This window comes from Bos indicus x Bos taurus, chromosome 12 (genome assembly GCF_003369695.1).
Source record: "Bos indicus x Bos taurus breed Angus x Brahman F1 hybrid chromosome 12, Bos_hybrid_MaternalHap_v2.0, whole genome shotgun sequence".
NCBI lineage: Eukaryota > Metazoa > Chordata > Mammalia > Artiodactyla > Bovidae > Bos > Bos indicus x Bos taurus.
The window spans coordinates 11,489,972-11,511,385 of NC_040087.1; the positions used below are offsets into that span (position 1 = coordinate 11,489,972).

The following is a 21,414-nucleotide window of genomic DNA, read 5'->3' on the forward strand; positions in this document are numbered from 1 at the left end:
AGTTCTCAAAGAGGCTAACACGCGCAACTGAGAGAGATGTGAAGTCATTTGTAATAACGCGACTGTAGTTATGTGGTATTAAGTCTGTTCTTAGCCGTGCCCTGAAATCCTACAGCAAATCAAAGGGAAGAGAAAAATATGTCAGAACTTTGGACCCTAAAACATTTCCTAGTCTGTCCAGGACTCTGTGGGCTTCCCTGATAGCTCAGTTGGTAAAGAATCTGCCTGCAATGCAGGAGACCCTGGTTCGATTCCTGGGTCAGGAAGATCTGCTGGAGAAGGGATAGGCTACCCACTCCAGTATTCCTGGGCTTCCCTTGGGGCTCAGCTGGTAAAGAATCTGCCCACAATGCAGGAGACCTATGTTCGATCCCTGGGTTGGGAAGATCCCCTGGAGAAGGGAAAGGCTACCCACTCCAGTGTTCTGGCCTGGAGAAGTCCACAGGCTGCATAGTCCATGGGGTTGCAAACAGTCGGACATGACTGAGCAACTTTCACTTCCCAGGACTCTGTACCATAGGGTGAGACAGGTAAAAGAGGTGGAGAAACAAAAGGGCATGTGGGCTCTTGTGATGTAGGCAGGATTTTATTTTCTCTTTTGAGGAAAGATACTTTCAATTGTGTTTTCTGCTCCTTATAAGTACTTTAAGTAGAGAAAAACCATTTCTGTCTGTAATTCAGAAAGATAAATGTTAGTGTGTTTAAGAAACGAAAATGTTTCCAGATCTCTCCTTTCAGATGATCCATGATAGTATTTATTATCTGACCATAAGTCTCTCTACTGAATATTCAGCATATTTAGTGTAGCATCTTACAATAGATACAGACATACATGAAGGAGAAATACAAGAAGGAAGATTATCTGTCTATGTTTTTATATATATATATATCGGAGAAGGCAATGGCACCCCACTCCAATACTCTTGCCTGGAAAATCCCATGGACGGAGGAGCCTGGTGGGCTGCTGTCTATGGGGTTGCACAGAGTCGGACATGACTGAAGTGACTTAGCAGCAGTAGTATATATATATATATGTGCCATGGTCAAGTCGCTCAGTCGTGTCCGAGTCTTTGTGACCCCATGGACTGTAGCGTGCCAGGCTCTCCCATCCCCATCTCATCTCCCATCCCCATCCCATCTCCCATCTCCCATCCATGGGATTTTTCAGGCAAGAGTACTGGAGTGGGTGCCATTGCCTTCCCCAGTCTATAGCTATGTAGACACACACATTAGATCTTATTTACGTGTATGTGTGTGTATGTTGGGCTTCCCTGGTGGCTCAGTGGTAAAGAATCTGCCTGCTATGTAGGAGCCACAGGAGATGTGGGTTTGATCCCTGGGTCGGGAAGATCTCCTGGAGAAGGAAATGGCTACCCAGTCCAGTATTCTTGCCTGGAGAAGCCCATGGACAGAGGAGCCTGGAGGGCTACAGTCCACAGGATTGCAAAGAGTCAGACATAATTGAAGTGACTCAGCACGAATGCACACATGTCTAGTATGTCTAAATACAATGTAGAGACACACATCCCTAATCTCTGATGCTACAAAAATAGTAGATGCTTGTTACTTGAATACGATTTGAGCATGAACTGAGCTTGACACCTTGATGTAAAAGGCAAAATGTATAAAATACTGCTTAATTTTATTGGTAGACAAATCAATTTGCTATTTATTTTATTGTTGGTTAAATATAAGCTGAAAAATAAATAAAGTATTGCTGCTCATCTAAATATAAGGTAGAAGATCCCATTCCCTCACCCAGACTGTCAGCTGCTTGAGGCAGCCGCTCTGGCTTCTGTTTCTCCCCCATGCCCCCCACCATCCCCGACAACGGGAAGCCTGTGAACCAGCACGTGTCAGCTACTCAGACCTCTCTACCCTTGCCCTCTGCTGTACCCTAAGGTGACACTTACCGGGCTGCTTGATCGCCTAAAGATCCAATAAAGATGGCGAAAGCGTTTACTTGAGGGCTGCTTGTCAGGATCTGAGCAAACTTGGCGGGGTGTATTCCATAGCGAGACAGGTTGGCATCACTTAAGACAATGACGAAGTACTCATCAGCTTCTTCTTTGACGATTTCCTTGATGGCATGTTCTGTCCCCTCTAAGGTGTGGTCCCCACTCATGCAGAACTGAGCGTGGGCGTGCATCGTCTGGGGGTAAGACATGGCACAAAAGCCACCAATGAGAAGCTTTCTTTAAAGAAAAAAACCCCAAACACGATTTTTCTATTGACAGTGAGAAAGCACAAATGCTCTGAGCGAGTTCCATGTAATCTGCACGTGAGACCCACAACAGTACACAGTGACATCTGGGTGTGGTCAAGTCTTTCATTAAAACAGGAAATGTTCCAAAATGATCCCAGTCGGCACTGATTTTTAAAACTCAAGCTGCCATTTACAGTGAGAATATGTAGGGATTTCCCTGGTGGTCCAGTGGTTAAGAATCTGCCTTCCAGTGCAGGGGACGTGGGTTCCATCCCTGGCTGAGGAACTATGATCCCCCATGCTGGGGGGTAAGGAGGGGACACACAGCTACTACTGAGTCTTCACACTGCAGTGAAGACCCAGCACAGCCAATAAAAGCAAACAAACAAAAATCCAAAAAGCCTTAAAAAAAATGTCAGGAAATGTAAGAAGATATGAAGCTTGGTGTCACATGGGAGAATGGAGATAACACAGGAGAAAAATAAGGAATGGCTTGGGTTTCCAATAAACAAAATTATAATACTAAGCACTGTACTTAATAGGAATGGAGGAAATTTACTCTGATAAACACGATGAGTGTGTTTCTACTGTAGATCTAAGTATGTGAAACTGAATTTATTGTTAGAAAAATACTAAGAAATACATAAAATTGGGGTTAGAGAGTACTCTAGAAGGAGTCCTTCTTTTCCTTCTGAAATATGTAGGAGCTCAGAAGAACTCTATAGAATACAGGCTGTAGATCCTGATACTAACCTGAGTCCCCTAAAAATACATAGGAACAAAGTTTAAATTTTGTATGGTGTAGACCAGGAATTTCGGCATGATAAGTGCTTTCTCATATTAATGCTTAAATTTCTGTGAAACAGAAAGTCTTTTTGCTTCCAGTTAGCTGCTGCTTCTTCAGTGAATCTTTTCAGCGACCAGTAGATACTTTACCTAATCTGGTGGAAGGTTTCTTAATATAGAGGTAATTGAATGCATTTACCTTGAGAATTTCTAGTCTTTGCTTATTGTCCTTGGGGATTTTGTTAATTGGAACTAGACCAATGTTGTATCCATCTCCAGAGTGTCCAGCGACGTCATACTACAGGCAAGAGAATCAGATTTAGAATCCTCTGTCCACTGAAAAATGGTCACTGGGCCTATAAAGCTTCCAACTTTGTTTTGTTATTGCCCAGAACTGCCAAACCTAAGTCTGTGGGTGTTTACCAACAAAGGCAAAAAAAAGTCCATGCTCTCCAGCCGCAGGGAGAGAGTATGAGGAGGGCTTCAGGGGCTATCAAGAATTCCGTTCTTAACTTTCAGGGAGAGAGCTTCACAAAACATACACATATGTACACACACACCCCACAGTGTCAGTAGGCAGAATTCTAAGGTGGCCTCCGAGATTCCTGCCCACCCCCCCCCCGGTATATACGACCTGTACAGTCTTCTCCCCTTAGATGTGGGCAGGACCTCATGATTATGTTATGTAAGGAGGCCAAAGGGATTCTGCAGATGTAAGTAAGGTTACGAATCATCTGGCTCCGAGTTGATCAAAACAAAGATTATCTGGATGGGCCTAATTTAATCACATGAGCCCTTAAAAAGTAGAGAGATTTTTTTTCTTGCTGATAGTAGAAGGGAAAGACAGATTTGAGTGTGGGGAAATTTGATATGTGGGAGTTATCTGTGGTCTAGATGGTGGGCACCACAGAGCAGGACCCCAAGAATCACACATCTAGGAATGACCCTGCCTAAAAGCCAGCACTGAAACAGGGACCTCAGTTCTACAACCTCAAGGAACCAAATTCTGCCAGTTTGAATGGGCTTGGAAGCAGATTCTTTACCAGAGCCTTTGAGTAAGAGCCCAGGCTGGCTGACATCCTGATTTCAGCCTTGTAAGATTCTAAGCAGAGAACTCAACTGAGCCTGCCTGGAATTCTCAACTACAGAACTATGACTTTAACAAGCATTGCTTTAAGAAGCTAAGTCTATGGTAATTAGTTACACAGCAGTAGAAAACTAATACACATACCTTTTTTTTTTCCTGAACACAAAAGTGGAATATATTCACTGTAGAAATTACAGAAAAGCACAAAACAGAAAGTGAAGAGAACTAAAGAGCCTCTCAATGAGGGTGAAAGAGGAGAGAGAAAAAGCTGACTTAAAATTCAACATTCAAAGAACTAAGATAATGGCACCTGGTCCCATCACTTCACGGCAAACAGAAGGGGGAAAAGTGGAAGCAGTGACAGACTTTATATTTTTGGGCTCCAAAATCACTGTGGACAGCGATTGTAGCCATGAAATTCAAAGACGCTTGCTCCTTGGAAGAAAAGCTATGACAAACCTAGACAGTGTATTAAAAAGCAGAGATATCAGTTTGCTGACAAAGGTCCTTATAGGCAAAGCTATGGTTTTTCCAGTAGTCAGGTACACATGTGAGAGCTGGACCCTAAAGAAGACTGAGCACTGAAGAAGTGAAGTTTTCGAACTGTGGTGCTGGAGAAGACTCTTGAGAGTCCCTTGGACAGCAAGATCAAACCGGTCCATCCTAAAGAAGATCAACCCTGAATATTCATTGGAAGGACTGAAGGTGAAGCTCCAATACTTTGGCCACCTGATGTGAAGAGCCGACTCATTGGAAAAGACCCCGATGCTGGGAAAGATGGCGGGCGAAGGGAGAAGGGGGTGGCAGAGGATGTGATGGCTGGATGGCATCACTGACTAATGGACAGGAGCTTGAGCAAGCTCTGGGAGCTGGTGGAGGACAGAGGAGCCTGGCATGCTGAAGTCCATGGGGTTGCAAAGAGTTGGATACAAGTTAGGAACTGAACTATAACAACAAAGAAGTAAAAATTATCCATGATCCCATTACTGAAAGGTAACTTCTGTTAATGTTTTCTTATATAAGTTCACACACACACGTCAGCATCAACATGATTTTTAAGTAATGGATAACACTGACCGTGTGATTTTATAATCTGCTTTTCTATTTAATAGTGCATGGCAGAGATTTTTCAGTTTAGCAAATACCTTTTAAATTTGCTCTCTCACAATGCACAAGAGAAAGTCTTGTCTGTTGAGAAAAGGCTGGAATTGAGACAGGGTACTGCATTTTTACAGAATTTGGGAAGAAGTTTGGGATTTGAGGCAACTGTAATTGGAGCAAGGTGGTTCTCTCCAATTGTGGGGTTTGCCCCTAAATTCCCTTTCTCCTCTCATTTTCCTCTAAGAGTTTTTTGTGATACTGATATAAGGATTGGAATAGACCTCAGGGTATTTGAGCAACTGGGGGATCTGAAAAGAAAATTCTGGGTATGGATCTGGGCCAAATATCTTAGGGATTCCTTGGAGTGCTACGGGCTTCCCTGGTGGCTCAGATGGTAAAGCCTGCAATGCAGGAGACCCAGATTCGATCCCTGGGTTGGAAAGATCCTGGAATGCTATGGGTCAAAATACTTAAGAATCACTACTATCTAGTCACCATCAGTCAATAGCTGTCTTTTGAACACCTACCACATGCAAAACACCACTTAAGGTGTTGAAAGTGTTAGTAGCTCAGTCACGTCTGACTCTTTGTGACCCCTTGGACTGTAGCCCACCAGGCTCCTCTGTCCATGAGATTCTCCACGCTAGAATACTGGAGTGGGTTGTCATTTCCTTCTCCAGGGGATCTTTCCGATCCAGGGACCAAACCCGGGTCTCCTGCATTGAGGGAAGTCCTAAGGTGTTGAGGGGAATGCAATGATTTCTTTCATGTCTATTCTTTTATATCCGGTGAGTTTTTTGAGGGCAAGGCTGTATCTTATTCATCTTAACACATTTTATTATCTACGAGTAGGCCTGGTGTATTTATTGTTGAAATGCTTTGAGAGAGTTTGCAATCAAGTTTGGAAATTAAGAAGCTTTCCTTTCCCATGTGCGCTACATTCTTTCACAAATAAATTCTTTAGAAGCTGGAATGCATTTTTTTTCCTCCCAGCACTCATGTGATACATGGTGGTTAACCCAAGCTAGCTGACAAAAACAACCCATAACATAACTGAAATCATGGCATTTAAAATGAAAAGTAGAACATTCTCTGTTGAAATAATTTTTATGCAAAAATAAGGAGTCAGAAGGCAGTCAGGTTACAGGGGGAAGATGAGTTCTATTCTAGACATGCTGGAACTGTGCATTTGGGAGACATCAGAGAAGAAACCTATTTCTTGTCGTCTGCGATGTGGCTGTCACCCTCAGGAGGGGTCAGTGTGACTCTCAAGGGTGACTACACAGAGAGAGAAGAGCAGAGGGCCCCAACCAAGTCTTGGGGGGCACCCTCCTCGTTGAGGTGGAAGAAAGACCCAGGGTGGAGTGAAGAAGATGTGAAAGAGAAGTGGCGGATGCAGAGTACCCAGAATGGCCCTGGAAATCAGTGTGCATGGCTCAGAAGCGGCTGTGCAACTGTGCTGAGTGACATTCACCACGGCCAGCCAGAAGCAGGGTGACTAATGACCCCTGCGCAGAGAATCATTGGAGGCCTTCAGGGGCACAATTTCAGTAAAAGGTTTGTGGTATGAGACAAAAATAGAACAGCATCTAGACAGGTGTTTGGGGAGAGGTGCCTACATTTCATTGGCACCTCATTGGCTATAAAGAGAGGAGACGACTCATTGGAAAAGACCCTGATGCTGGGAAAGATTGAGGGCAGGAGGAGAAGGGGGTGACAGAGGATGAGATGGTTGGATGGCATCACCGACTCGATGGCTGTGAGTTTAAGCATAATGAAGGACAAAGAAGTCTGGCGTGCTGCCGTTCATGTGGTTGCAGAGTCAGACATGATGGAGCGACTGACCAACAACAAGAAAGGAGGCGGTGGGGAGAGATCAGGGTCACGGTCAGAGGGCCAAGTTTGGAGAGAGGGGAAGGACACGTTTTTCCTGAGACTAAAAGCAAGGCAGAGAGGATAAGAGTGGACAGAGACAAGTATACAATTGAAGGGATAAGTGGACAAATGAAGGCCCATATAGGATGTCTATTTAAAAGCTATAAATCATGGTCTCCTGTATCACAGGCAGATTCTTTACCGTCTGAACCACCAGGGAAGCCCATAAATCAGGCTGAAAATTGCTAAATAAAGTATGTTCTTCCTCTACTTTGATAAATAGACATTATAATGACCTGGAAAGCCAGGGTCAAATTCCGAACACTTGGATTCTCAAAGCTCCGTGCTAGAACACGGCGGTGTGGGCAGGACTGGCCCCTGGCTTGCAGCCCACGTCCTTCTCTCTGTAGCTGGCTCTGTCCCCACCTCGAGGGGCTCACAGGCACGTGTGTGGACACCCGGTCCTCGTGTCCACACGCCATCACACTTTTCTGTCCTCACAGTGCTGGCTGTGCACACCGTTGGCCAGTCTGGCCCAGGAAGATGGACCTAAGAAAGACGCCCAAGAAACAGACTTGGGGTCACCGGAGCAAGACAGCTGGGGATCCCAGGAACTGGGAGTAGGTTCTAGACACAGAATCTAAGTGGGCTTGCTCCACTGGCCCCACGGACTCTTCCCTCAATGGAAGGGCATGCTCAGAGGAGGGCCAGGGCGGGACATTAGTCTGTGCCTGATTTTAGAGTGTTTTATTAAAAATACAAAGGATGATATGAAAGAATATTGGGGGAAATTTGCCGATCCACTAAAAAAGCTTGGTAAGGAACGCTTTCCAGGGATATAACAAATTCCATATATGAAAAAAAAAAAAATCTCTGTATCTAGTTTGCTGTCATTGTTGTGAAAAGGTGGCAAAATTTAAAACCTAAAGGCAGCACAGCCCTGGACGATGGAGTGCTGGCTTCAGTATATGCCTGACCACGGTCACCAAGAGCTCAGCACGAGGACTGGCCTAGATGTGGAGAAAACCTGCACAATTCCTCCAGGGACGCAAGCGCCAGGCCCCGTCCAGACTGACTGACGATGGTCACGGCAGCAACTGCTCTAAATGGAGAACAATGGCGACCACAGCAGTACTCTTGCCTGGAACATCCCATGGACAGAGGAGTCTGACCGGCTGCAGTCCATCGGATCACAAGAGTCAGACACAGCTGAGCGACTAAACCACCGCTGGCCAGGCAAACTGCTCTCATCATGGGGCTGTGAAGTAATCTGTTAAAACGGGAATCTTACACGTGACGGGGTAAGATCAGTTCCTCGAAGCAGAAGTAAGTTTCTCTTATTTGGCTCAGATGAGAGGGCTATAAATACATATTTGACTTTTTCTTCTCCTTTTAACTGATGGTTAAATATCTTACTGACCAGATGACGATGGGCGATACTATATAAATAACTATTTGACCATGTGGTCTGCTTACAGGGTTGCCACAACTGGTCACTGGAAGGGAAAAACTTGCTAGTTAATTATTAAACAAATAGTAGTCAGGCTTCCCTGGCGACTCAAGGGTAAAGAATCCGCCTGCTGATGCAGGGGGACACAGGTTGGGTCCCAGGCCCCGGAAGATCCCACGTGCCCTGGAGCAATTAAGCCCCTGTGTCACAACTCCTGAGTCTGTGCTCGGAGACTACAAGCCACAACTACTGACCCCGAGAGCTGCAGCTACTGAGGCCTGAGCGCCCCGGAGCCTGGCTCACAGCAAGGGAGGCCATCATAATGAGAAGTCCTGGGACTGCAACTAGAGCGCAGTCCCTGCTCTTCGCAACGGGAAAAAGCCTGCAGAACAACGAAGACCCAGTGCAGCCAAAAGAAAAACAAACAAAAAAATTTAAAAAACTATAAAAAAAAAATAGTAGTCAAATGAATTGTTGGATGTTTCTTAACAAAAACAGATACTGATTGACTGAACCTCCACAAACATTTAGTCACAAAACAGTCTATCATTTGATAGATCTATCACTTAATTATCTGCCCAGGAGAAAAAAAGCATTCTATACTTTTTCAGGTAAATGAGATAGACAGGTGAGCTGCACACCTTCCTCCCTCCTCCCTCCCTCCCTTTATTCGCAGTAAGGAAAGTGCAGTTTGCAGAAAGGGCTGCCTTTGCCTGTGTCTAGCTGGTATTACAAAGGCTGAGAAGACACGCCTAAAGGACAGGATGAGGCTTTTAAAATAGCTTGCAGGCTCTGGTTCTCATCTTCCAAACGGGCTTGGGGATTCTTCTGGGTCCAAAGTAAATAAAATGCTTGAGAGGAATTCAAAGTACATCCAAATGTGAAGCATTCACTGGCGTTACTGGGGATCATGTTAAGCTTCCATGAAAAACCATCTTTCTATGTCGTAATTATCTGGGATCTGCTCTCCAAGGATCCCAACACACTTTATAGAGAGTAATTTGCTAATCCTCAAAATCGTCTGGGTGAAAGGAAAAAGTATAAGAACTCATCCGTTTCTACCGCCTGATTCTGCCACTTACCCAGTCCGTCGCTCGTCGGGACAGACAGGGTCTCACACCGGCTTCCAGGCAGGACTCATAGACCTCACTAAACAAGGACCTCATTGTTGCTGTCGACCGTCTAACATTTATTTTCTTTCTGTTTTTCTGCCTAACATTTAGACCACAACTTTTTCTAAGTAGTTCAAAATTTTTGTGATCATGATTTCTCCACTTTTCCGAGCCTCCCTTAAATCTCTGCGGAGTCCTGCATTTAACATCCAACATAAACATTAAACCACAGCAGTAAAGAAAAGTCTTAACTAGAGAGGACCGATTTTAATACTTTTTTTGCTTTAGAAACTTGTTTAAATACCCTTTTGCTATATTTTCTTTTGCAAATCTCATTTGTTCAGAGAATGCCAGGAAAAAAATGAAAACAAATGCTGAGTTTCGGTCCAAGACACAAAAATTTATCATCAGATTAGAAGGATGATTTATAATATAATATTTAGATGGCAAAGAAAAGCTTTATTTCCAACAAGGAGCTACTAGCATTTTTATGAATAAGGTTTGTGTTTAAATTTCTTTTGGGAAGGATAATCATTTGCTAACTTTAGGAGAAACTGTGCTTTATTATACCTGTTGGGCTTCCCTGGTGGCTCAGGTGGTAAAGAATCTGCCTGCAATGGGGGAGATCTGGGTTCAATCCCTGGGTTGGGAAGATCCCCTGGAGGAGGGCATGGCAACCGACTCTAGTATTCTTGCTGGAGAATCCCTACACACAGAGGAGCCTATCGGCCTACAGCCCACAGTGTCACAAAGAGTCGGACATGACTAAGTGACTAAGCACATATCTCTATATTTTAAGTAGCAAGAGACAATCATTTGAGGCTATTTTGGAGATCTGATAATATGTGAAATTCTAATCTCCTTCTGGACCTACAAATACACCATTCTCAGGTAGGACTGCTGACAGGCAACCAGCCAAGGATTAGACAATAAATATAATTAAAAAGGTCAAGAGATGTGCCAACAGAACTCTAGGGTGTAGACAATGATCTACAGTATCAGTTACTGCTAAGCTTTTCATAGAGAAGTCAGTGTAAAGAGAATGATGTTCTGGAGGTCACAGACTCTAGCCTTAGCTCCAACTTTAACAAGCTTTGTGATCTTAGGTGAGTCACTTAACCCCTCCAAATCTTATTTCCACATTACAAATAATGCTGGCTTAGATGACCTCTAACCCTGTGTGCCTGTAAACCACTGAGCCTCTCTGACTAGTAGGGATGATCTCTGTTTCACCTAATCTCAGAGGGTCATTGAAAGGCTAGGACAATACATTTAGTGAGTATAATGTCAACATTATGGTTTACAAAGTGCTTCTGTCTATCTCATTTCATTCTGATTTTCTCCACACCTTTGTGATTGGTGTTCTTAATATCATTTCCCAAATTAAAAAAATTGATGCTCAGAGAGATTAACAGGCTTTCTTAAGGTCAGAGATCTAGTGGTGGCGGAGGTGGAATCTGAATCCGGGCACTCTAAGTCCAATGCTTTTACTGAAGAGAAACAACCTTTCCCTAACTACTGCCCCGCCCCTCTAGCCTGTCCCAGTCTTTACCTAGGATTTTTGAACTTTCACATCTATGATTGAGTCCATTCTGAATTCTTGTTTAACTCTGAATGGACTTAGAGAAGTCTGTATACCCTTCTTCACTTTTACTTCCAAGCAGCAGCAAGAATGTATTCAGGAAATTCCCTGGTGGCCCAGTGGTTGGGACTCTGTGCTTCCACTGCCAGGGCTTGATCCCTGGTCACGGAACTAAAATCCCTCAAGCTATGTGGTGTGGACAAAAAAAATAAATAAATAAGAAGAAAAAAAGTCCATTTGGGAATTCTTTGGTGCTCCAGTGGTTAGGACTCAGAGCTTCCACTGCCATGGGCCTGGGTTCAATCTCTGGTTGAGGAGCTAAGATTCTGCAAGCTGCATGGTACAGCCAAAAAAAAAAAAGATTTTATCCAAAGCCTGAGCTGATAAGATGATTGATTTCTCTTTCTAAATGTGTGAAACATGCCTGAGATATTAAAAAAAGGAGAGTGATAGATGCTGAACTAAGTTTTTGATAGAAGGAATTTTCCCAGCAGGTGCTGGTTTGAGTCACACCTTTCCACATCTTTCTGACCAAGATATCTTTGAGAAAAGTATGTCTCCTACACCTCCTTTGGGTGATGGAGGAGAAGATAAGAGTGCTTTATGTAAATGGTACATATGCACTAGAGAGGCAAATATCAATGAGCTTATATTTATTCAGTTATTCAGTCATTCATCAAATAGTTTCTAAACGCCTAAGTCTGTTCCAGCTTTGTTATAGGGACTGGAGTTTCACTGAGGAGCAGGGTAGTCATGGAGCTTATATTCCAGTGGAGAAACGAACAAACAAGCAATCATATAAAGCAGGGTGATCTTGTGTGTACCCAGTTATGTTCAACTCTTTGTGATCCCAAGGACTATAGCCTGCCAGGCTCCTCTGTCCATGAAAATTTCCAGGAAAGAATACTCAAGTGAGTTGCCATTTCCTACTCTAAGTGATCTTCAGTTCAGTTCAGTTCAGTCGTGTCCAACTCTTTGCGACCCCATGAATCGCAGCACGCCAGGCCTCCCTGTCCATCACCATCTCCCAGAGTTCACTCAGACTCACGTCCATCAAGTCGGTGATGCCATCCAGCCATCTCATCCTCTGTCATCCCCTTTTCCTCCTGCCCCCAATCCCTCCCAGCATCAGAGTCTTTTCCAATGAGTCAACTCTTCCCATGAGGTGGCCAAAGCACTGGAGTTTCAGCTTGAGCATCATTCCCTCCGATGAACACCCAGGGCTGATCTCCTTCAGAATGGTCTGGTTGGATCTCCTTGCAGTCCAAGGGATTCTCAGGAGTCTTCTCCAACACCACAGTTCAAAGCATCACTTCTTCGGTGCTCAGCTTTCTTCACAGTCTAACTCTCACATGCATACATGACCACTGGAAAAACCATAGCCTTGACTAGACGGACCTTTGTTGGCAAAGTAATGTCTCTGCTTTTTAATATGCTATCTGGGTTGGTCATAACTTTCCTTCCAAGGAGTAAGCATCTTTTAATTTCATTTGCTCCTAAATTACAGCTTTCCAAGTATACCGATTGGGCAGAAATAATATGGCTGCAAGAACAAGGAATAAAACGTGAATGAAGAAAAGGCCATGAAGTGGGAGTCAGACATCCTGGCTGTTTACGGTTTAGCTGTGTGACTTTGGGATGTAGATTTTTATTTTCTCATCTTAAAACAGAGGCTGGTGAAAACAATTTCCAAGATCCTCTCTGCTCCCAAGACCCTGTGAGAATTCTGGGGGCCCACCCAAGAAATGGAACGAGAAAGTCTGCTTCACTTAGTTACAGGGGCACCTGTGCCTGTTTTCTCCTGCCAAGGGAGTGAGTCATCTAAGTCTAGGTGGGGATGACTGTTCATTCCCGAAAAGAATGCCTCCAGAATCTGTAAGAAATAATGATCCAGTGTTGGCTCTAGAATAGTGGTTTTCTAACTCTAAAAAATTTTAAAGCAGTGGAATTCTTTCTCCAAATGAAATACTGCACAAAGCCCAGATTGTGAAACGTCATACAATATCAATACAAGTGGAATTGGTTTGGTGGAATTGGGGATGAAGGGGGAAGGGGTAAAAGGTGCCGTCCACACACCTTCGCCCTCCGACATCCTCAGGGGCTCCTCCTACTCTGTTAGGGAGCCTCCCTGGTGGTCTAGTGATGAGGACTTGGCGCTTTCTCTGCCGTGGCCTGAGTTCAGTCTCTGATCGGGGAACTAAGATCCCACGAGCTGTGCGGCGCAGCCAAAAGAAGAAAGATGAAACCACAGTCTTAGAAGTGATTTATATGTCTCCACGGAAACACTACATTTGAGAGGTTTTTTCCAAGTTCAACTTCTCAATAATTCAGCTTATTTTCTGGTGTCACTATTTGAGTGCTCAGTAGAGAAATACCTAACTTCTGGTGTTACTGAATATTTTGAAGGAAAAAAAAATTAAATTAGGCATTAAGAGCTTTTGCAAAGGTGATCTGCTTTAAGGTTATAGTGAAAATATTCCCAGAGCTTGGAGAAATCATGAGGAACAAACTGGAATGAAGGTAAAGGAAAAAAACGCTTCCTGACTTAAATGAAATGGCTCCCTACTTTTCAGGCCAATGTTTAAGTGCTAGGTGACCATTAAAAATTCTGCTGGTTATAAGATTAGAAGACTTTATGCTGATTATTCGGAGAAGGCAATGGCACCCCACTCCAGTACTCTTGCCTGGAAAATCCTATGGATGGAGGAGCCTGGTGGGCTGCAGTCCATGAAGTCGCTAAGAGTCAGACACGACTGAGCGACTTCACTTTCACTTTTCACTTTCATGCATTGGAGAAGGCAATGGCAACCCACTCCAGTGTTCTTGCCTGGAGAATCCCAGGGGCGGGGGAGCCTGGTGGGCTGACGTCCATGGGGTTGCATAGAGTCAGACATGACTGAAGTGACTTAGTAGTAGCATGCTGATTATTAGCAAATAATGTTGCTCCTGTCTTAAGCCTACTTCAGTGGTTCCTGAGAATAACTGAACTCTGCCACTGAATTACTTTTTCTTTTCAGACATCCTTGCTCAAAGGTCCTTTCCTTCTCAGTAATTCTTACTTATGGATTTTGCTAAGCTGCAATAAAAGTGGAAAGTGAAGTGTTAGTTGCTCAGTCATGTCTGACTTGTCAAGACCCCAAGACTGTATCCCGCCAGGCTCCCCTGTCCATGGGATTCTCCAGGCAAGAATCCTGGAGTGGGTTGCCAGCTCCTCCAGGGGATCTTCCAACCCAGGGATCGAACCTGGGTCTGCTGCATTTCAGGCAGATTCTTTATTGTTTGAGCCCAGCTTCAACTTGGATTTGGACTCTAATGACCCAGAGCCCAGGAGCTGAGCCCAAGACAAAGAAAACACACAGCAGAGGCCAAGAGAGAGGCTGTGGGAAGAGTCCAGATCCCTGAGCCAGGCCAGTGGCTTCCAAAGTTTTTAAAGCAAACACAGACTAGAGAGCCTTACAACGGAGGTATAACTGCAGGAAGACAACATAAAGAACTTTCTGGAACTGGGGAGTAGGGAGGCTCAGCATATGCTGCTGAATTCCTAACATATGACAGCACATGCAATGCCATCCTGGGCTATGGAATATATAATTTTCACTAGGAACTCCTAAAACTGTCATTTGCTCATGCCTCATTTTATATTTGTTAAGTGACACACTTTCATTACTTATTCCTAGTCCTTATGTTTCCTTCAGAGAAGAGAACATCAAAGTACAGAGAGATTAAATGAGCTGGATATGATCACATAGTATAAAGATACAGAACATGGACTTCCCTGGCTGTCCAGTGGTTAAGACTATGCCTTCCAATGCAGGGGGTGCAGGTTCGATCCCTGGTTGGGGAGCTAAAATCCCACATGCCTCCTGGCCGAAAAACCAAAACATAAAACAGAACCAACATTGTAACAAATTCAATAAAAACTTTAAAAATGGTCTTCTCAGTTCAGTTCAGTTGCTCAGTCATGTCTGACTCTTTGCCACCCCATGGACTATAGCATGTCAGGCTTCCCTGTCCATCACCAACTCCCAAAGCTCGCTCAAATTCATGTCTATTGAGTCAGTGATGCCATCCAACCATCTCATCCTCTGTCGTTCCCTTCTCCTCCTGCCTTCAATCTTTTCCAGCATCAGGGTCTTTTCCAATGAGTCAGCTCTTCGCATCAGGTGGCCAAAGTATTGGAGTTTCAGCTTCAGCATCAGTCCTTCCAATGAATATTCAGGACTGATTTCCTTTAGGATGGACTGCTTGGATCTCCTTGCAGTCCAAGGGACTCTCAAGAGTCTTCTTCAACACCATAGTTCAAAAGCATCAGTTCTTCGGCACTAAGGTTTCTTTATGGTCCAACTCTCACATCCATATATGACTACTGGAAAACCCATAGCTTTGACTAGATGGACGTTTGTTGGCAAAGTAATGTCTTTGCTTTTTAATATGCTGTCTAGGTTGGTCATAGCTTTTCTTCCAAGGAGCAAGCGTCTTTTAATTTCATGGCTGCAGCCACCATCTGCAGTGATTTTGGAGCCTCCAAAAATAAAGTCTCTTGCTGTTTGCCATTAAGTGATGGGATCAGATGCCATGATCTTAGTTTTCTGAATGTTGAGTTTTAAGCCAACTTTTTCACTCTCCTCTTTCACTTTCATCAAGAGGCTCTTCTTCTCCCCTCAGAAAGATACAGAACCGAGTGAACGGGACTCTGTCACTTGATGTATATGTATCAGATGTCTCTGAGAAGGTACCAAAAAAAAAAAAAAAATCTGCCCACTGTGGCCACTGGCAGGGAGGGTAACTGGGAGCTGAGAGAGGGGAGCAAAGGCTCATTCTTCACCCTGACTTCTTTTGTGCTTTTTACACAGCGTACTATGTGCTCCCATTACTTGTATCTCAACATAGTTCATAATACACGGAGAAAGGTCTTGCAGAATGCATGTAGGCTCCATCCCGCCACCTGCTTGCCTTCTTCAAAGGAGGCCTGGTGAGTGCCAGCAGAGCCTGGGCAGCTGTGGATACTCGCACCCTGGTTATGCTGGCAGGGGTGGTGGGGAGGCTATACACAGTGTCTCCAGTGTACCCACTGTGGGGGGAAGCCTGTCAGGAGTTCTGGAGAATAGAGGCTATTGGGACGAGGTACATGACACCAAGATAAAGTAGCCGACAGATCCAGGATATTCTACCGGACAGATGATCTGGAGTCCCTAGAGAGTGGCCATCACGAAAAGGAAAAGGACAGCGGCAGGAAAGGCAGTGGCCCAGGTTACCAGGGGCTAACAAGACAGGCACGAAAAATGAGGCGGGGACTGCGACTGAATCCCAGATTGAGAAAGATAGTTAGTAACTATTGGGATGGTTTATATTCCATAGCCCAGGAGGGAGGGCAACCATTGGGATAGTTGGGGAAAGTGAACAGGGCTGAATAATTAAAAAATATATACTGGAGTGTAGTAACACTCAGGCGATGGCACCCAACTCCAGTACTTTTGCCTGGAAAATCCCATGGACGGAGGAGCCTAGTGGGCTGCCGTCTATGGGGTCGAACAGAGTTGGACACGACTGAAGCGACTTAGCAGCAGCAGCAGCAGCAGCACTGTGCTAGTTTCTGCTGCACAACAAAGCGGATCAGCCCCATGTTTCCATGTGTCCCCTCTGCTTTGGATTCCTTCTTGTCTAGGCCACCAAGGAACACTGAGTAGAGCTCCCTGTGCTGTCCAGTAGGTTCCTGTTAGTCTCTATTTTATACACAGTATCAATAGTGGATATATATTAATCCTAATCTCCCAACTCATCCCCCCTCCCTCCTCAGTATCCACACACCTGTCCTCTACCTCTGTGTTTACAATAGAATATTACTCAGCCATAAAAAGGAACGAAACTGGGTCATTTGTAGACGAGAATGGACCTAGAGACTCGTCTAGAGTGAAGTAAGTCAGAGAGTGAAAAACAAGTATGATATATTAACCCATACATGTGGAATCTGAAAACACTGGTATAGATGATCTTATTTACAAAGCATAAATAAAGACATGGATTGCATATTATAAGTATGATGAAATTATTGATGATTTTCTTAGAAGTAATAATGATATTGAGATCATATTAGGGAATGTCTTGACTCTTAGCAGAAGTATAGTAAAGTATTTAGAGATAAAGAAGTATGACAGGACTTACTTTCCAATGCATCAGAGAGGATATATTCAGAGAGGAACATAAAGCGGATGAGGGAAAAAGGGATCACTTGGTGAATCTAAGCAAAGGCACACGGGTGGTCATCTTACAGTTCTTTCAACTTTCTTGTAGATGAAACCTTTTTCAAAATAAACAAATTTGGAAATAAAGGGGAAAAGTTTAAAAACAAAACAAAACAGGGAAAACAAAGAGAAGCGTCCTGGGCTAGTCTAGCCTTCCGCCTCTGGGCCAAGCCCGTAAAGTCTCTGAGTCTTGGTTTCCGGTCTGAGGAATGAGGAAACTGGAGGGAGTGAACTGTGAGGTGACCGCAGCTCTAAAGGGCAGGGTCACAGTGAGGAGTCTGCAGGCGCAGGACCGGAAGTCCTCCGCATCCTGACTTCCCTCCCCCTCCCTCCAGACGCCCAGTGAAGGACCACTTCTCCTCAGGGAGCTCATCTTGTGAAATCGTAAGGATTTTCTCCTGTTGTGAAGACTTTAATCCTTCTAGTTTCGTAAGACTTTCTGTGCTCTTAAAAAGACATCTGCAGGAACTAGATGTAGTAAATGTGAGGGGTATAAAAGAAAATGCACAAAATCAAAACCGTTAAAGTACTTCCTGTTAAAAATCAAATAGCATAAAACACGATGAAGCTTCGAGCCCTGAAAGACCTTTATTGTATCTCAGTGTCTTCCTGTAATTTCACCTGGATTTGTCAGTAAATCAAGTATATTTCAATAAAAATGTTTAGAAAGTCAAATATAACTATGTTACCTTCTCAATATTTCTGTAGTTTCACAGATTAAAAAAATGAGGAAATTCTTTACAGTGTTGGGGCAATTGAAGAGACCCTCACAAGTACCGTATATTAACACATATATGTGGAATCTGAAAAGACTGGCATAGGTGATCTTATTTACAGAGCAGAAATAGAGACACGGACGTAGAGAACAAACATAGGGATACCAAAAGGGGAAGTGGGGGAGGAGATGAACTGGCAGATTGGGATTGACGTGTGCGCACTATTGACATGTGTCTGTGCTCATCGTGTCCGACTCTTTGCGACCCCATGGACTACAGAGGAGCCTTCCAGGCAAGAATACTGGGGTAGGTTGTCATTTCTTCCTTCAGGGCATCATCCTGACCCAGGATCCAACTCCTGTGGCTCTTGCATTGAAGGGCAGTTTCTTTTACCACTGAGTCACCTGGGCAGCCCCTACACTATTGATACTCTTGTCAGTAAGGGTGGCTCACTGCAGCTCTGATGCTCAATGGAAGAAGAAAGGGCTCTGTATTTTGAACCACTTCCCACCCTCTGAGTGTTTCCTCCATGCCCAAGCACTAAGAAACCAGTTAGAAGATCCCATACTTTTCTGTTCCTTATCAGTTCCTTATCATACTTTTTTGTTCCAAAGAAAGAGTTCTTTGTTTCCTTATTTATTATCATCTATCTGGGCTTCGGTGGCCCTAGTGGCGAAGAGCCCACCTGCCAATGCAGGAGACATAGGAGATGCGAGTTCCACCCCTGGATCAAGGCGATCACCTGGAGAAGGAAATGGATACCCACTCCAGGATTCTTGCCTGGAGGATTCCATGGAGAAAGGAGCCTGGCATGCGATGGTCCACGGGGTCACAAAGAGTTGAACATGGCTGAAGTGACTTAGCAAGCACACGTGAAATAGATAACTAATGAGAACCCAGCGTATAGCACAGATGCTCTGCTCAGTGCTCTGTGGTGATCTAAATAGGAAGGAAAGCCGAAAGAGGGGATATGTGTATACAGATAGCTGATCACTTTGCTGTACAGTAGAAATGAACACAACATTGTAAAGAAACTATGCCCCAATAAATTTTTTTCAAATAATAAAAAGAAAAAAGGTGGGAAAAGCCCTAAAAAAAAAAAAGAGAGAGACTGTGAGCAAAATACTACTTTGGGGATGGTTCCCCAAAGGCGGGTGTCTGGAGAGGTGTGCTGTGCTGTGTCTTTATTACTGCATGCCTCTGTGGAGTCATCTATCAGAATTAATTTTTATAGGTCTTCCTTGAAAGGTTACAAGCTCAAGGTTGGCAGGCAACGCTGTACCTGAAAGACCACTGCTCTTAGCAAGTGCTCAATCAGCGCTTGTAATTTTGTTGAATTTAGCTGAAATTCAGCAGGTCATGTGCCAACAATTTGTTTTCTAATTGTCAATCAGAAACAAAACAAAACAAGATCTTGTGAATGCTTGTTTCTTTGATATTATTTCTTTTTTTGTACAACATGTCCAGTTTGGCTAATTGTTCTTCCAGATTACAGACTTTTAACGGTGAGAATTAGACAAACACAAATCTCTCCATATATTCCGCATGTGCGATGCAGTGAAATGTCCAACACGCTCCCTCCCTGTTAGCTTGGTCACTTCCTGCCTTCTGTCTCAACCTTTACCCAGTCCTGGGGAACTCTGTCAGTCCATTTCTTGCTGAACTTCTACTGAATCTTTCTAAAAATCTGCAAGAAGTAGCTTCACATACAGAACAGTTCCATTCTCATAGACATAGAAATCCTCTTTCTAATGGAAAAATTTTTTCTAGGTAACTATGAATATCTAGATAACTCTGGGCTTCCCATGTGGCTCAGTGGCAAAAAGAATCTTCCTGCCAAGACAGGAATTGTCAGCAACCCCAGTTTGATCCTTGGGTCCAGAAGATCCCCTGGAGAAGGAAATGAAAACCCACTCCAGTATTCTTGCTTCTTGCCTGGAAAATCCCACGGACTAGAGGAACCGCGTGGGCTAGTCCACAGGGTCGTAAAGAGTCGGACACGACTGAGCATGCACGCACCACATATATGAATATGCCAGTTTTAACTGTGGAATGTTTGCTGTGGTCTATGAGGGGTTAAAATCTTCATGTAACTCAAAGGGAGCTCAAAGGGAGCTGAGGTACCCTGGGCTTTAAGATCCACAAGGGAAGTGAATGGGCTGATCTAATTATTCACAGAACCCAAGGTTTTAAAACATGGGTGGGATTTATGCTGATACAATGGATGTCTAACCATCTACTTCAACACAGTGGTCCACGTGATTGAAGAATTATGCTCCATCTTATACTAGCAAAGACCTAAATTACTTAAAAATGTTAAACCCATATGACATAAAAAAGTACATACACAGTGGAATATTACTCAGTCATAAAAGAATGAAATAATGCCTTTTGCAACAACATGAATGGACCTAGAAATTATTGTACTAAGTGAAGTAAGCCAGACAAAGACAAATATCATACGAGAACACTTATATGCAGAATCTAAAAAAGAAAAAAAAAACCCAAATGAACTTATTTCCAAAACAGAAAGAGAGTTATACACACAGAATACAAACTTATGAGGGGAAAGGGATGAGGGGAGGAGTACATTAGGAGGATGGGATTAACATACACACACCACTATATATAAAATAGATAAGCAACAAGGACCTACTGTATAAAACAGGGAACTACACTCAGTATCATGTAATAACCTATAACGGAAAAGAATATGAAAAAGAATATATATATATATATATGAATCACTTTGCTGCACACCTGAAACTAACATGATATTTTATTTTATTTTATTTATTTATTTATTTATTTTTTCACTAATATTTTATTTCTTTCCTTGACATAAGAGCACGGCATTGACAAGTCACCTTTTTAACTTAATATAATATCCATCTTTCTATTATAAGAATGCAATATATTACCTATTATTTTTTTTTTCTCTAATTTTATTTTATTTTTTAAACTTTACATAATTGTATTAGTTTTGCCAAATATCAAAATGAATCCGCCACAGGTATACATGTGCTCCCCATCCCGAACCCTCCTCCCTCCTCCCTCCCCATACCATCCCTCTGGGCCGTCCCAGTGCACCAGCCCCCAGCATCCAGCATCATGCATCGAACCTGGACTGGCAACTCGTTTCCTACATGATATTTTACATGTTTCATTGCCATTCTCCCAAATCTTCCCACCCTCTCCCTCTCCCACAGAGTCCATAAGACTGTTCTATACATCAGTGTCTCTTTTGCTGTCTCGTA

The 21,414-nt window shown here is 43.6% G+C and overlaps 1 protein-coding gene across 2 annotated transcripts in view; it reads right to left on the bottom strand.

The window, feature by feature from the left end:
* Window positions 1–21,414, bottom strand: part of VWA8 (von Willebrand factor A domain containing 8) — a 401,096-nt gene that overhangs the window by 6,707 nt on the left and 372,975 nt on the right. For both annotated transcript variants that reach the window (XM_027557142.1, XM_027557141.1), the window contains exons 43-44: window positions 3,192–3,290; window positions 1,914–2,152 (exon numbers count right to left, since the gene is read on the bottom strand). In XM_027557142.1, coding sequence (XP_027412943.1) covers window positions 1,914–2,152; window positions 3,192–3,290 — 338 coding nt within the window. The remainder of the gene's footprint in view (window positions 1–1,913; window positions 2,153–3,191; window positions 3,291–21,414) is intronic.